The 16,837-nt window shown below is 50.8% G+C and overlaps 1 protein-coding gene across 3 annotated transcripts in view; it reads right to left on the bottom strand.

Annotated features, from left to right (window-relative positions):
• Positions 1-14,095, bottom strand: part of LOC131205586 (uncharacterized) — an 86,788-nt gene extending 72,693 nt beyond the window's left edge. Inside the window, exons 1-3 of one of the 3 annotated variants that reach the window (XM_058197740.1) lie at positions 13,975-14,095; positions 13,613-13,713; positions 7,570-7,948 (exon numbers count right to left, since the gene is read on the bottom strand). In XM_058197740.1, coding sequence (XP_058053723.1) covers positions 7,570-7,694 — 125 coding nt within the window. In that variant the 5' untranslated portion in view covers positions 7,695-7,948; positions 13,613-13,713; positions 13,975-14,095. Of the gene's footprint in view, positions 1-841; positions 1,316-7,569; positions 7,949-13,612; positions 13,714-13,964 lie in introns of those variants that run through there. The other 2 variants (XM_058197739.1, XM_058197741.1) reach the window with 2 other exon arrangements.
• Positions 14,096-16,837: the final 2,742 nt, after the last annotated feature.

Here is a 16,837-nt window from a genome sequence, read left to right on the forward strand (position 1 = left end):
AACGGAATGTTTAGGAGCATCTAGATCGCCTTTCTGTGAAAACCGTTCCATAGTGTGATGTCAGCAAAATTGGCCAAATATGGCTATCAAAAGAAATTCCTTGTTGTAGAAGCCCGAAGGTTCCCGGAAGACGTATCGTTTGTGAAGAGAAATTCATCTAGTAGTCCTTATAAAATCTGACTAATTCTGCGAATTTTGTGATCACAAATAGGTATGTCCTTCAAGGCTCTTAACATGTCCTTTCAATCAAAGGAATGGTTTCACAGCGGGAATATTTGAAGCATGCTATGACTGGTGAACGATACGCAAATGTCTTGAAGGCAATGTCTTGAAAAATTTTGATTACTGAAGGTCCTCACATTTTCATAACTGCTGCATTGAATGGAATTTTTGACAATTGCAACGCAGCAAGACCAAGGCATGCCATGACTAGATGCCAGTAGAAACTTGGCACCGCTTCGTGTCCTTCCATTACAAGAATTTAGTTTTAGGTTTCTCCGACACAGCTAAGTGAACGAATTGTATCGCATTCGGGTGCAACATGAAAACCTTCAATATGGGGAGTCAATCGCGACACGGAGTCGAAACGGAGAACTAATTTCCACGTCCAACTTCTTCGGTTACTGGGTACGTTCTTCAATTTCAAACAAGTGGGTACCGGTGCTTCCTAGCTGGGAAGGGAAAAGCGGTCCATGCCAAATCCCAGGGTGCATTACAGAGTCTAGTTTTTGACATTCACTCTCCCAAAGCGTAGTGATGAGTAGCGATGAATTTTCCATGGCAACGAGGCAATGAAACTCTGTACGTATTCCCTGTCCTGTCGTCCGCCATCGAAACGTACCTCCTGGGGCTCCGATACTGCGCGACACGCTGATGATAGGCCATCATTGTCACCGAAACCGCGTACGCGAACTACCGGGGGAGGGCACTTGGAAAACTAATAAAGTCGCGAGCAACCCGACACCAGGTACGAACTACACGCGAGAGTCCTTCGGATCGAGCGCACACTCCGAGCACAAAAGCACGCACTGTCGAATGTTCGAGTCTCAAAAATCGGGGGGATAACCCGAGCTCTGCCCTTTGATGCTGGAGCTTAAATTCGGGCCCCGCTTCTTCGGTTTCTTCACTTAATGTTTCCGAACACTGAGAAAAATTGAAACAAAAATCGCCAAAACTCGCGACTCACTGACACTCGCGACTGGAGTGCGGCCACTATTTTCCGATTAACGCGCAGATACTCGCACGGTCCCGAGGGAGGTTCGTCCAGGTCAGAGCGCACGGCGCAATTTTTCTCTTCTGTGTCCGGATCGTTGGATCGTTTCGCGGAAAGTGGACTCATCGATCGTTGGCGGCCCGAGCTATAGGCCCGACTCCCTCGGGCCAGGTAGTAGTGGCGAGGTAGTAGTGCTAGCAGGAAAGAAAAGCAATACTTTTCACTCGACACACGCTCCGAGAGGCTTAGCCGACGATGTACACCCGCAACAATTAGATGAAGGTGTGCGATGATGAGAACATTTCGGTAAAAATACACCCCATCTCGCTGGCTGGCCGGGCCGGAGACCGGGAGGCAAGCGGGAGCCCTCGGCATCGAGTGGCCTCTTTCACGCAAAGTGCATTGGCCAGCGACGGAACGCCGAGTTGACGAACGATCGTGTCCTGGTTGATGTGCGACGTCTGACGTCAAGCGGCAAAGATGACAGCTGATTTCAAGATCACACTGAAACCGCCGACTCGGCTAAGCTGCTTAGTCATATACGGAAAATATTCACGGCCATCAGCGGGCGAGAGAGCATCAAAACAAGACATCTCCTTCGATGGGGCCCCGATACCTGGCCAAGGAGGGGTTGTTCTAGAAGCGGTTAACACCCAACCATAAACATGGCTGACTAATGGCGTGTAACGCTCGGAAACCTTTTTGCTCTCGTCGCTGGTTGTGGCAGTATTTTTAAACTCACCCGAGACAGCGCTTCTTCGCTTCCACCCCTTCCACCACGTGTGTCCACTTTGTACGGGATGCTCCTTGGGCGATGCCGATGCCAATAATAGATCGATGACTAACCGTTTCGTGTACGGCAAGGGGAAACATGCTTCTGATTTGGTTTACTTTTTCCTCTTCTGGTGATTCGATTAGCACAGGCTGGCCGTGGTTCGCGTTGGGGCTGCTGATTCATACCTCGGTGCGCGTATAAAAATCGGTGCAAAGATGGGTCAGTCTGTGGGTGCACGCGAAACGGACGGACCATCCTCGGAAAAGTGCACGATGACTGCACTTAAGTGTTTGAGCAATTTGTAACTCACCGATGAGTGCAAACGATGCTGCTAACTGAGCGCCTGTTTGGCAGCCAATTAGGAGAGTCTTTTGGCCAGACGCGTAGATTGTACATGGCAGATGGCCCTTTCAAATGACACGACGTGCTAAGGGTTTGGCCAATAAACGGTGTATGTGTCGAATGAGTTATTCATTCGACTACCGTTTGCGGCGTCGTCCTTTCTGATTCAACTCCGCATCGAAGAAGTCCCATCCATCACGGTGTGTTTGGTAGCTCATTGATAGTGAAATCAAGTATTAATCTGGAACTTATGCTTGAGTTGAGATAAATCAGATGGGTTGGTCATCCATCCGGGAGCATCGAAATGAGAAACCGAGTCCGGCATACCAGAACTTTGCCGGAGCAATAAGAATGGTCCAACGATGACTGCAAGACTGGCTGTGGAAATGGAATCTGGGTCCCCGAAACAGGGGCAACCAAACCGAGCTTCTTTTGGCGGAAGTAACGAGATTGCAATTTCCTTTCTTGAGATGATGAGTAGCATTTTGTCATCGGTCTAGCGCAGGGTCTCCGCCCGCATCCCTTTGATCCGGAAATGAACAGCTCTTCAACGGGTGTGATGGTGCATATCCGAAGCATAAATTTGCTTCTTATCGTACCACCATTATTTCGATTTTCTCGCACCGGCAGGCGGGCGTCTTAATCTTTGTCTTATGTCGTCGGTTATGTTGCTTGAATATTGTACGTTCGATACATAACGAGATTTTATTTAAGAAAAATATAAGCGCAAATCGGATGACTAACAATGTCACTACAAGATTTGGCTGCTTTTTATAATTTTAAAAAGTAAAATCTCGTTTTTAGCCGAACACACTGTGTATTGTTAATCAACAACAGTTTTCGCTTTATCCTGTGCCAATAAACTTGAAAAGGATGCACAATTTGAAGTTGCGTTTCGGCCATGTTTAGGTGAAATAAAAGTTACACAATTATGGGCGAATAAAAGAAAATGTCGCTACCGTGCACGCCGCGAAAATTGATTGCATTTTCACCTTCCGAAGGGCACCGTTTAATGAGGTGTGAAATTAAATCACTGTCACTGTTTTGTGTCCGTGGCCGTGGTCTAGAGCGGAAGCGGGAGCACCGAACACCGCCGAAACACAGAATCCAGAGTCCGGTTTCAGATTTTTTTCCCGGCCTCCGGTTCGGCCACCTTTCCGTAGGTCAGGACCTCGGGGGCAGGGCAGAAATGCTGCACGTAGGATACGCCATTATTGGCTCGGTGACTAATGATTAAATTTTCGTGCGCAACTTAATTAACCTTTCCCACGTCCACCGACGGGCTTCCGGACGGATAAGACAGTCGCAGACACCACGACACCCAGTCCCAAGAACCGAAGAACGATATGCACGACCGGACCGGAGAATCTCCGGCCGATGGGAAGAGAGAACGAGCGAGAGCTGACCGGCGGACAAAGCTGGCGCTGGCTTCCCCCGGAGGCAGGGCACGGGTGACAGACTAACGATCGTCATCCACATTTACACTTCCGGGGTTGGTGCTCCGGTAGTGTTTTGCATTAATGAGTCTTCCGGCTTCCTTTTCGAGGCGCCGGCCGGCTGGGCGACCGGTGGTCTCCCTTTTCCGCCCATTAATCCTAATCAGGGAATGGTTCTGCTCGTCAGCTTCTCAACCCACGGGGCAGTTCCGGGGCTGCCCGGCATCCCTCCGCCGATAGATTTGCTCAGGGGTGAAAATTACTCCATCGAAAGCCGCTTCGAGGCGGCCGGGATGAAAGCAAAAACAAACCGACGACGCCCGCCTGCCCGGCTAATGGTATTCCAAGAGTCGAACTTCCGGACCGTGCACCGTGCCGAACCGCCCCGGAGGCCTCGGTAGCGATGCCTGCCGATTCCGTCTTGGGGAGCAGCAGACGCCTCGGAGAAAAAGTACGACCGTTCCATTCATCTCACGTTCGAATCTAATTAGCAAGAATGAAATTAATTGCAGGTCTAATTAATTAGCATACATGAAATATTTCTTTGCGCCCCGCGCATTACAACCACGGCCACAGGGATCGGCTGGTGGCCGATGGATCGGAGCACGCCGAGACCATCGGAGCGCAAACGGAACGGATCGAGGCCCATGCCAGGACTGCTGGAGGTGATGGTCCGACGACTGGTCACTGGTGCTTTCGCTACATGGCACTGGTTGAAGGTGGAGTTTTTGGCCACTGCCACGTCTGGACCTGGGCTGAAAGTTGGCTTAACAACTGTTTGGCTCCCGTTTACGTCACTTTCGCATTCGTTCGTATCGCTATCTCTTGATCCGCTTTCCGGCTTTAAGATGACCGGTACTGACGATGATGATGATGGCGGTGCTTAAGTATGTAAACACGACGACGACGACGACGATGATGGTGATGGAGTAAATGAGTACACCTAATGCCCACGCCGCCGTTGTGATTGGGTCCTGAGTACGTGAGGCACTACTTGAGTGGCCCCCGGGGCATGGTGGACAGTTGTGGCGGCAGTGGCAGGAGTGGCGACCACTTCCAGCACGGCACTGACCACGGTCGAGTGGAAGGATAATCCTATTTCCTGCACTTCGCGTGATGGTGACCATCCCAGGTACCGTGTCATGTACTACTGTGACCAACAAGTAACGAGAAACGGGTTTCTTTGATTGCCGTGGTTTGGTGCATCATGATTTTTTTCCGAATGGCTACCTGATTTATCACCACGTGACTTCTGGCCATTCGCCAAAATCAAGAGACCGTGAACTCTTTTTGTAATCAATAGTTGAGATTCAGGGTGACCCATTTGGCGCTCTTTTCTTCAACATCTTATTACTTATCGTTTTGGGACGCCAAACTTCATTCTGACAATTGTAAATATTTAGTATTCACATTGAAGTTGATGAAATGGGACGTTTTACGTTTGAAGAAAGCTGGGAAATATGAAAAATTTATTTCCAAAGCGGTAGGTCGTCAAATCGTTCGTCAAAAGCACATTGAAGCTCATTGAAGCTCATTTCCATCTCGATCGCTATGTTAATAAGCAGTATTGTGGTTTGGAAAATCAACATATCGTGCAACCAATGCACCCATCATTTGGTGCGGATTTTGGTTGATTGCTGTTTAGGTGAAATTGAAGCGGAGAACTTGGTCGCAACGCAATTGGTTTCAATAGCCACAATCGTTGTTTATATTATGCGAACAAACCAGCAACTATTGACAACCTCAAGACCCATATTCAAGTTGCTATTGCGGAAAAAGGACCTGATAAATTTAAAAAGGAATTCAAAAATAGGACAATTGAATGAGTTACTGCCAAGCCAATTGTGGTGAACGTTTGGCCCTCATTGTTTTATATTTAAAAAAATTAAGAATAAACTTTTCAAATAAAAGTTCAAGCATCGAAAAATATTGAGCCGTTGTTATTTTATACCCAAATGGAACAAAATAATACAGACTGGGCCACTCTGTAGAAATTGAAACGAAGAATCGGTTAAAGGCTATCCCTAAACAGAGTTTTTAATTTACAAACGAATTTCCGATATTTTTCGCCCACAGTACTACGATTATTTTACGTTTTTACGTCCACCGAAAAAAAGAGACGAAACCACAGGAGCTGCGGTCAAATGGTTCGGAGCTTAGCCACTGCCCAGTGAGTGCACTCCTGGTTGACACGGTTATGCTAAGCCTGTTTTTACCCCCTTTTGGGTGGGATTGAAAAGGAGCGCAATACGAGACAGCCGGGGTCGCCGGAGTTTCAAATGTTCCACCGAGCCGGGTCGGGCACTTCATCAACGTTTTCTCGCAATTAATTTTACATCGCAGCCCAGCCCAGGAATCCTCGTACACGATCCTCGTTTAAGGTCGCGTCAATTTACCCGAAATCCTCTGCAAATTGCCAGCCTAAACTCATTACCGAGCAGTGGTGGGCAGTGGCCGCCGACATGTACAACTTAATCAACAATCGGTGTACCTTTTCGGGGGTAGTCCGGAAAACCCGAGCATGATGGATGCGCCGGATGGATCCGGCGATAGTTTCCCTTTTGCCCGTGGTCACCGGCCGAAAACAAGGCGGACACGTTCGCCCAGTTCGCCCCTTTCCGGTACGGTCCGGTTTCGTAGGTCGCCTGTCACTAAACAGTCCCCAGCGCCCACCACACGCAAACACTGTTCGATTCGTCCGTTCGTCCTGGAACCGGGTCCGGTGGCAGGGACCCGCTCTCCGGACGGCTTGGTGCAATGCTTCCTCAGTGCACACAATGTGTAGTGTGTTGGGTGATTGTCCCAAGGCCACCGGAAGGCCCGACCGTGGGTCGATGTTTGTTCGGTGGAAAACTTTCTCGTCGGGAGAGAAGCTGTGGCGCTCGCTAACGAAATGATGTACCCTGTTTGGCCTGTTCTAAATAAGTTGTTCGAAATCAGGCTACGGTAGGCTACGGGTGGCAGGGCCTTGGCCACGCGCGTTCGGCGGAACGGCTGGGTCGGAGATTCTTTTTGTGTTTTTCCGGATGGGGGTTCCGGAGTCTGCGGATTGGGAATGGTCCTGGGCCCTCCCGGCACGACATAGTTCACGCTCACGTACCGGGAAAAATCGGTGAAAAATGGCCTCTCACTGGCTGGCCACCGCCATCGGTGCCGTCGTGGAAATTCGAAATTCCGTCGCGGTTGAATTGGTTTCTCGGGGCGGTTGGGGTCGAATTGTTTTCTGTGTACCCCACCCAGCGGGTTTGGGGCCATTTTTTCTTCGCCGGTTTTCGAATTCAGCGCGGGGCGCCGAGCCCGGGCTGTGTTGTTCCGTTCCCTTTTTTCATTTCTCCAAACACAAAGTAAATAAAATAACGATAAAAATAACATCGTCATCATCAGCAGCAGCATCATCATCGCCAGCAACAATTGGGCGCTGTGAAACAAAGGCAGGCAAGAAAACAAAAAGAACAACCATTCCCGGTGGCCGAGTGTTACGACGGAAGGAGTTCCCGAAACCAAACCGAAACGAATGCCCGCCCGGAATCCCGGGCCCCCTGCCGGTAAATTTGAAATTCTTTTTCCACGCCACGAAAGAAAAATATTTACCGGACGTGATTTATATATTTGCCCGGCAGCCCGCACGATCGCACGCGGAAATGGAACCATAAAATCCGGACGCGCGCCCGACAGGACATCCGCGAGCCGGGAGGGACATTCCACGGCGAAGGCGCCCGAAGCGCTGGTTCCGGTGGCCAGAGCCGGAAAGATTGGGGTTGAAAAATTTCACTAAGCGTAACAACAGCACTACTACTACTCACCCGACGGCACCGTTCGAGAGGACCTTCAGCTCGCGGTCGAGCGTTTCCTGGATGTTCTTCTGCGAGTAGAGATTGATCGGCGAGTTGAACTGCTTGTGAACGAGCCGCCGCTGCATCGTGGCCATCGTGGTCGTTTTCTTCTCGGAGAGCTGTTCGCGAACTTTAGAGTGCTCCTTTCGGTGACCTCCTCCTTAAGATGGTGTCCGATTTGAGTCCGGCGTTTTTACACTCGCTCCAGCTCGTAGTTATTCAGCGTCCGTTTCGCGCTGCGGTTCGTTCGGTATTCGTTTTAATTTGATTTCGGTTCAAATTAAACAAATCACCGTCCTGCGTTCGTCCTGCGATCGTTGGACTACTCTCGGGATGGGGATACTGCTGCCTGGAAAGGACGTGAGAAAAGAGACTTTGAGGTCGTTTCCGAATTTGGACGGTATTTGCAAAAATTCAGCCGAACGCTGCTTCAGGAGGTTTTCAACTGTCTAACTTCAACTTTTCTTTACCGAAAAGTTAACAATCGGCGAGACGAACCGTGACCAACAGATGTGTGTTTTATCAACACAACTTCGGAGTGGAGCTTTGGGTTGAACTATTTACGTTCAAGTTGCAAACAATTATTATGAAGAGGCTCTATATTGAGAAGAGTTTTTCGGAACACGTGTGGACCAAAAGTTTCGCGAATTTGCTTAAAACAAACAAAATCTTAATTCTTCTCAATCGATGTCCGCACTTTGAGAGTACGCCGTATTCCATGCAACACATCTATTTTTGCAGTTCTAAAGAACTTTTTGGAAGTAGCTTTCAAAACATTCTTCGTTCCGGCTCTTAGCTTCACCCTACACTCTTTGCAGTCTTTGAAGAGGTCTTTTGCCTTTAGAAAATAGTTAGAAGTCACAGAGTGCCAGGTAAGCTGGATACGAAGTTCAAGGACGGTGACATGGGTCAAAATTGTGGATCTCGAAATGAGCACCAAACCATAACCGAAGACAACTGTGTTATCGTTTCCCTTCGTGCCTAAAGTAGCACATGTAACGGCCACCGGTGAAATCAGATCGGAAGCAGAAGAAAACGGACATTCATTACGCAAGTCAAAAAGAATTACCATCGATGCCACAACCGTCGATGACGATCGGGGCGAAGCAAAACAGAATCGGGTTGGGCTCACCGGCTGAATTTGCGAAATCGTAACATGATGCAATCGCCACTCGGGAACGATTGGGTCGGAGAAGAGCTGCAGGCCACGTCCTGGAACTTGCCGTCGAAGGCTGCTGATGCACGATTTTGCCGCCACATTATGTGCCAATTGCCTTACTCGGGTGGCAGCGTTTCCGAGAGCCGCACTCAGTTACGGAAGTGTACGGCGACGACTCAACGGAGATAGATTGGCTACCGGAAACGATTCGAATTTGCATTTAATGCACCTTCGGCCCACGAGAGAGGAGTACCACTGTGTTCCGGTCACCCCGTGGCTCTCACTCTAGCGAACTGTTTAGCACGCTCATCGCCTAATCCTTTCGACCCCGGAGGGATTCTAGGTTCGGAGGGATGGAATGGTAATCTGGGTGTAGATAGAATTTAATTCATTCTACAAAATCGCCACCATAGAAGCCACCCCGGTCCGGTTATAATGGGAACCAAAACCACGGACGAGATTGAAAACACATGCCGACCCGAGGTCGCCCGGTCAATCGCCGGCCGGGCACACGCATCTCCCCGCATCCCCCGTATCCGCCGGCCCTGGGGAGGACGAAATTAAATTTCAAAATTAATTAAATGCATTATGAATCATCGCGCGGTATTGTTGCTTGGCTTGGCAAATCCGACGACTGGCCGGCGGGTGGGTGGCTAGACGGGCGGCCACTAGGCTGCCCACTGTTTCCATGCCGAAGAATTTCCACCGGGCACGGGCATTCGATTTGGGCCACTCGACCCAAAAACCGGAACCAATCTGCGATGACGAGGGCTCCTTTGGAGGGTCTTTCCGGTTCCGGTTCCCCTTATGAACCGCGCGGTGGTTCGGAACGGAAGCCAACCCAGCCCATTTCATTGCAATGTGTGTATGGGTGTGTGTGCTGGGGATAATCGCTCATCAAAGGACGGTGGCCACCGCACACTCCCACACACATTCCGATTTGGCGGCTCGGAAGCAGGTGCTCGGAATGATGAATTTCCCCAATCCGAGGCAAGTGTTTCGCAAGGTGATTTTCTAATTAAAACTTCTTTAATTAGAGAGAGCCCGCGCGTTGTTTACCTTCCATTGCACCGTGCGCCGTGCAAACAAATTCTTCGGCTGGTAGGTTTCGTTATTAAATAAATTATAATGCAACTGCCACTGCAACTGCATTCTTCGGCGAAGCGGAACAGAGATAGAGAGACAGAGAGTGAGCGGACACGCGCCCCGACACTGTTTTGTTAAATTTCGCTCCAATTAAGCTGTCTACTTGGATGTTGGCCCATTTCCCATCTCGGTCTGCGTCGGTGCGAAGGTTGCTAAGATTGGCACAAAAACACTCACCGGAAGCGGCCGGATTTGCGCACCGGACTGATCGCGACGGACAGCTGGTGACGGGAGCGTTGTGGAATTATTTATTTAGAAAATTGATTATCAATTACAATTACACGGTTGAGGGCTCAGCTTCGCGGGCCATGCTCCGACATCGGCGGACCCGTTACGGTGCGAGCGTGTCCTGTTTCGGTGCATCCGTGATCCAGGTGGCCCGGTGGGGGCTCCAACAATAAATTACCAATCCGAATGCCTTCCCGGAAACGCAGAGGGAGTGTATGTGTCCTCACGTTCAGTTCATCACCGTGTTGGGCCCCCCTTTTTCACGGTTCTGTATCGCTTCGGTTCCGCGAGTGGATGATAAAAACCCCGGCCAGACTGGGTGAAATTTTTGGTTTTCCGATTTGTCGCCGCGTAAAATTCGACCCCTCGTGCGATTGGAGTGCGTTCGACCGCAGATCCTAGCGGATCGGCGGATGCAGACGACACCGGATATCCTGGGTAGCCGTTCGGCGCAACAGGCCCCGGAGGGCAGCGTGACAAACACGCTGCGCGGGGTCGAGTGGCCGAATGGGTTCGATTTCCGGTCCCTGGGTCGAGACCCCCTCCACACCTGGGTGCGGTTTTCCATCCCTCGTGCAGTGGCCCAGGGTTGTTTGCAGTGCACTCGTCCGGGGTTGCACGGGGAATCGGTTCGCAAAGAGATAAGCCATCGCCAGTCTGGCGAGGATTTTATCTAGCCCGGTGGCTCTGGCTGTCCCGTGTAACGTCCGCGCGGGCCCACCGGCCAGTGGACTTCATATTTTATCCTTCCTTTGCGTGCCATTATTTTGGGGCAAACTTTCGGAATACTTTCGCCGCGGCTCAATCGCGGCTGGGGCGCTTTGGTGGGCCGCCCGGACCCGGGGCACCTGCGATCCGCATGATTTATGCAACAATGCGCCGACGGGGGTTCTCGGTCTGCGCTGGCCGGGTACCGTAACGAATTGGGAAATTTGGAAATTCGATTAATTGGGTCGCTGATTGCATTTTCTCGTCGTCCGCAGGGGGGCGCCCGTGAATCCTGCCGACGGCTGAGCCGTGAGCCTGTGCGGACCGTGAGCCTGGCATTAGCCGAACGACTGCTGGGCTGTTCGAATGCGCCCTCGGGTGGGGTGTAAAGGGGGGGGTTTCCATGCGACCCATTCAAAGATGCTCGGTGCGTCGCGCGCCAACCGGAGTCGTGCTCACCATGGTCTCAATCAGCCTTTTTGATGGTGATAATTTTTCTTATTAATCGGAATTCAATTGCGATCGGAAAGTCTGGAACTACCTTTTTCGATAGAAACAGAACTCGTTAAATCGATTTTTGGGAACAGGCTCAAAGTAACAACACCTTGCGCACCTCGCAAACGGGCTCCTTCAGCTGGCCGGAAGGGGCCGGCAAGTCGTAAAGGATGTGAAACTTTTTCATTTCAACTGCCCAATTACGGGGTGAATTAAATTCGGTAATCGCTTACGCATCAGCTGCCGGAACACGGCACGCTGTACGCTGCGCTGCGACAACCCTTTCGGGCAGGATCGAGTGCTTCGGATGGTGTGCCACCGGAATGAGTGTGTGCTCGGAAAACTTTGCAGACACAAACCGTTACAGGCCGGTTACATACGCCGTACACACAGAGTGAGAGCGAATATGAGCAGAGACGCGTGTCGTAGAAATTAAATAAAGGATAAGGGAGCGCAGCTGGCACCGGCGACGGCGCGAGCGATAAAAAGCCGGCAAGCTACTAATCAAAAAGTTGGTCAAAGCAAATTTCGCCAGCCAGCCAGCGCCACTTTCGGGACAGGATGCTAGGTTTTATTTCTACACATCCGCGAAAGGGAAGCGACGGGCAAGTACGTGGAACCCTTCTGACTGTTCTGCTGGCACGAAACATTTCGAGATAATAATTCATCATAAATTTATTGCCTCATGCGAACCGGAGGAGGACATCAAAAGAAGGAGAAAGCGCGGAGCCCGTTTTTTTGTGTGTTACGCACGGTGAACCAGCGGGTGGCTTGAATGAATGAGGAATGAAAAAGAAAAAAGTGCAATTTTTCTCATTCCCCCACTCGGTTCGGTTCCAAATATGGAATGTGGCGTTCGAAGAAAGTTGAGTGTGTCGCCCACGGAGCAGCGATCGGGTGAAAGCGAAAATGCCCCAACGGTAGCATTTTCCCGGGAAATCCGTCTTCAAAACCGGGGCTAAATCCCAGGTCACAAGATGGTCGACGGGGTGTGGTTGTGGCTTGTTAAAACTTTTCCACTGTGCGCGAAGCATAGACCCCTGGCTGGGTCGCCGTCAGACGCTGCCGCCGATTGTGCGGAGTGTGTCCTTTCGTCGGCGCGTTTAAGGTACTTTTGGCATTCACCGAAAAGACGGTGTGACTGAATGGACAGCAACAGCGTCGAACGTCAGCATGCAACAGCCCCTCGTGGGGTGGTCTCTAAACAACACCAATAGTTGAGCCACGCATATACACAGTGGGTTCATAAAGGCAACCCGGAAGGAGCTCGCCCGGACGCTGAACCAGGATGAATGAGAAGCTCAATTTGGAAATTTATGCGCTGATAAAGTAGATTTTAAATTCAATTCGCACCGAGCACACCGGGCGACTTCAGCGAGTAGTGGACAGATCTGAGCCCGGGGATCACTACACTACGGGACTGCTGACGCTGACGACGTCGCTGATAGTATTCCCGAAAATTGTAATCACATTTCTGGGCCATTATTGCTGCCGGGCGTGTGAACGAGTAAAATGAAAATCCTGGATCGAAGACGAGACCCGCTGGCGTGTTGCACTTTCTCAGTTTGCAGGCCAAGCAGTGTTGCAGGTCAACCGTATCGGACTCTTCTGATCCCGAAGCTGGTAACGTTTCGGGTGAAAACCTTTCAACAGCCGCCAGCCTTACGTAGAGAAAAGTCAAGACCAAAGGTAAACAAAGAACCGCAATCGGAGTTCACGGAAAAGAGCTTGGCGCTATTTATAGCATTCCACAAGGGCCCGGAATCGACCGAAAACTTACACCTGTCCGATATCGAACCGGGAAGGGATCGAAGAAGCACCCAAGAAGCCAGTAATTCATACGGATCCGAGCGATGCGCGGGCTGGTTTCTAGAGCTGAGGCGTCCAAAATTCCACCCATCCAATTCCAATCTCGGCCAAGGTCCAACCGGTGTCGGCTCTTGGGCGGTGGTTGGCTAAATTTAGCCAATCCAAACACCAGACCGGCGGTGGTCCACCTACGCTACATTGTCCGTGATGCCACGGGTTTTAGCAGCAACAAACCGACCGACATCGCTGCTACGTGGGGCAGGTATGCTCACGATGGCAAGTCTCGAGCTTTGGGCAATGTACATTTGCCCGCCTTACTGGCCGGCCCAACTGGTCCTCGGATCGCATGATATAAATATAGAATCAATGGACAGTGCGCCGCGCTCAGCCATGGAGTTTGCTTCACTGTGCGTCAGCATTGGAGAATGTCGACTCAATTCTAAACTCTATTCCTTCGCCCGAACTTACCAATTTAAAACGTGGATTATTCGTTAATCGTACAGATCACTTGCAGCACCGAACGAAGAACTGCGCGTGTATTAAACTCAAGCGACGAAAAGCACTAGACACTGCACACAAAATAGAGAAAATATTAAAAATACTGCAAACTACGGTCCCAAGTACGGTGCGTTTGAGTGGCTGCTAACGAGCCAGGAGCATGTTCGACGGGAGCACGGCAAATAAAGACACGCAAAAAATGCCATCCACTTTGCGGTCCACTCGGGGGCTGGAAGTGAAATATTTCACGGTTCGGCCAGCTGTCACTCCTTGGCACGCACACTGAAGTGCACTTTGGCTGCAGAATTCCAATATCACTCACGCACACTCACATGCACCGGACTGATAAGCGGTACCTTGCGCCGTCCGGAATAGGAGCACCGAGTCCAAGCGCTTCCGACGGAACGACTCTGGCGACGGACTCTGGGGCTGTGCAGGACCCTTGGCCGAGGCGTCCCAAAATCACCGCCCGAGCTGTGGTCGCGTGTCTCACTCTGGGCCGTTCGCCTAGAGGCCTCCCCGCTCGCCCATACGATCGTGCCGTCCCTCTCGCGATCATCGTTCATTGCCATCCGCTTACGAGGTTCGCGTTATGATGCAAACTCAGAGCCGCGCGCGCAGGTCCACATTCGCTGCGCCGCAGAAGAGCGCAATCGGGAGCGGCTGATGGTTGTTGGTAGGTTTTGCGCTCGTTACAATATTTTTCGCGCCACATGGATCACAGACCAACCCCCGCTGTGCAGCTGTCCGGCTGATGGTGGGTAGCAAGCTCGTGGGTAGCAAGCGTAACGATGAACGATTGTTTGTGCTGCATGGTGGGGAAATGGGGGAAAAATCACAAATGTTTGACGTTAAAATTTTGAGTCGATCGATAAGATTCGTTACAACGGACGTGAAGACGTTGCAGTCGCCCAAACAGAAACTCTGTTCGATGGAGGTTGAAGTTGTTTCAAAAGATCCAAATACTTGTGGTTGACCCTGGGTGCAGCGTTACGAGCCCATGCTCAGTGGCTAGCTCAGACTCTACGGCCCATTTCGGGGAAATTGAACCAATTCAAGTACCTTACGTTGTAATTTTCCGTTTCATTACGTTTAAATTGAAAAAAAGGTTTGTTCGATGACTTCCACTTTAACGTGGCCCTGATCTGGATTGCCCAATGCCGAAATACATATCACGCTGAATCCTGTTAATATGAAAACCACGATTGGTTTAGTTTGGACCGAAACCTCCACGAAATGTCTAATTGCAAATATTAGCAAAGACGAAATGTTCCACTAAAATGTTTAGCAAACCTTCGGTGGCCCCCCCGAAAACTATGAAAACATTGGTCCGGAATTCGGCACACGGCGGCGGTGGTTTATTTTTAGCAATGGACAGGTTGCTCCATTGGACAGGTTGCTCCGGACAGGACAACGACGGTCTCCATTGAGCGATTTCACTGGGCCGAGTAGCACGCGACCCGAGCTTCGTTGTGGCCGTAAGTCAACCAAGTGGTGTGTGGTAAGCACTGCAAAATGGCGTAAAATGATCGTGAATTTTCCACCGAACCCACGGACCGAAGACGCGGAGAACCTTAAATAAACATTAACCGCAACCGGGTTGGCTGGCTGGCTGGTTGGGTTTGATTCGGGATATTTTCGGTGGCGTCCATTTTCCGGCGGATTGAACGATGGAAAACGTAAATAGATCGCTCCGACCCAGGCACAACAGGTGTTTTTCGCGTTCCTCGGGATTGGTGTGACCGCTGGCTACTAGCGCTGGTGGTAATTTGACAGCCACTGCCAACCTTGGCTGGTGCGTACTAGGCAATGGGTTCGGCACGGAAAGGGATTTTCGTTTCATAATCCGTTTCCGGGGCGATCCACCATGGAGGGAGGATCAAAAACTCGGAAAATCTACTTCGAAAGTGCGAAATACAATTTTTCCACAACGCAGCTGAGGCGAGCTAGCGATTCCGGTAATCCGGCAAGGCAAAGCTGCCCCAAATAAGACACCATAATCGGGCCGGGCCGGGTGGCCACTTTGGGTAAGATTCGCCAACCACCACCACGGCCTTGGTGTTGTTTGTTTGGTTAATGATCAGCCACCGGGATCGTGTAATACCGTCGTCGACGTGGAGCAAAACGATTGACCAGAGGGACTCGTTACCGCACTCGGCGCGCACAGTGGAAAACTCAATTTTCATCCCGAAACTGTAAACAAGTGGCCCGTCCGATGGTCCGGGGCAACTTTTCGCACCGAAGCGCGGGTTGTTTGTTCAGTTGCTGCGAATTTGCCAAATATCGACAGCTTACCGGCGGCCAAGGAGAGAATCTTCGTGCGGCGGATCACGTGGCCAGCAACGAGCGCGATTGTCGATAGCGCGCCGCGGGCTGCATAATCGGAGAAAGTGGAAGAAATTTTACCCGTGACCGGGGCGCTGCGTTTTGATAATGAGAAAAGTTACGATTGTTTTTCTGGAACGGACCAGCCCTGGCGCAGGAAATAATCGGTGGGTCGGATATCCGCTCGGCCACCGACGGCGCTGACACTGACCACTGTGCTCGCGGTGTTTCGGGAAACAAATATCTCTAGCTCGTTTCTAAAAATCGTTTCGCCAAGTTTAGTGGAATCTTTCTAATCCAGGGCGCTGCTGCGGATTTGGAACCGAAACGTTCGGCCAGCCAGGTCCATTGGGTATCGCTGGCGCTGGCTGCGCTTGTTGGCAGGCTTAGCCATTGATGGTTTTTGGGCAAATCAGAATTGAACACAGGGTACACGTCGGTAGTGATTTTGTGGAATTGATTATTCGGTTGCGAATGTTTGCTCTCTCTTCAACTTGGCAGCAAATGGTGCGCTTCCGGATAGAAAACCACATCATGGGCATTGAAAGTTTGATTCAATCAATCGAAAGCATGCCCGGAGAGATCTGACAGCTGGCGATCAGGATTCTCAACCCCCTGAATCTGAATCTGGACAGTCGTTTTGGTCAGCAGTTTTGAGCAATGTAATAGCAACTTTGATGCCTTCATCCTGAACTCGTTGTGGCCAGCAGTCTTGCTTGGAATCATCTCTGTGAACACATCTTACTGACGTCCAACGAATTCCCTACTCTGCCGGAACTTCGATATCATGCTACGAATTGTTCGGCCGATGTGACGGCTCGGTCAGTAGCATCCCCCGTCACCTATGCCGGGCATACCATGGCGTAGACT

The sequence above is a fragment of the Anopheles bellator genome, chromosome 1 (assembly GCF_943735745.2).
Source record: "Anopheles bellator chromosome 1, idAnoBellAS_SP24_06.2, whole genome shotgun sequence".
Classification (NCBI taxonomy): Eukaryota; Metazoa; Arthropoda; class Insecta; order Diptera; family Culicidae; genus Anopheles; species Anopheles bellator.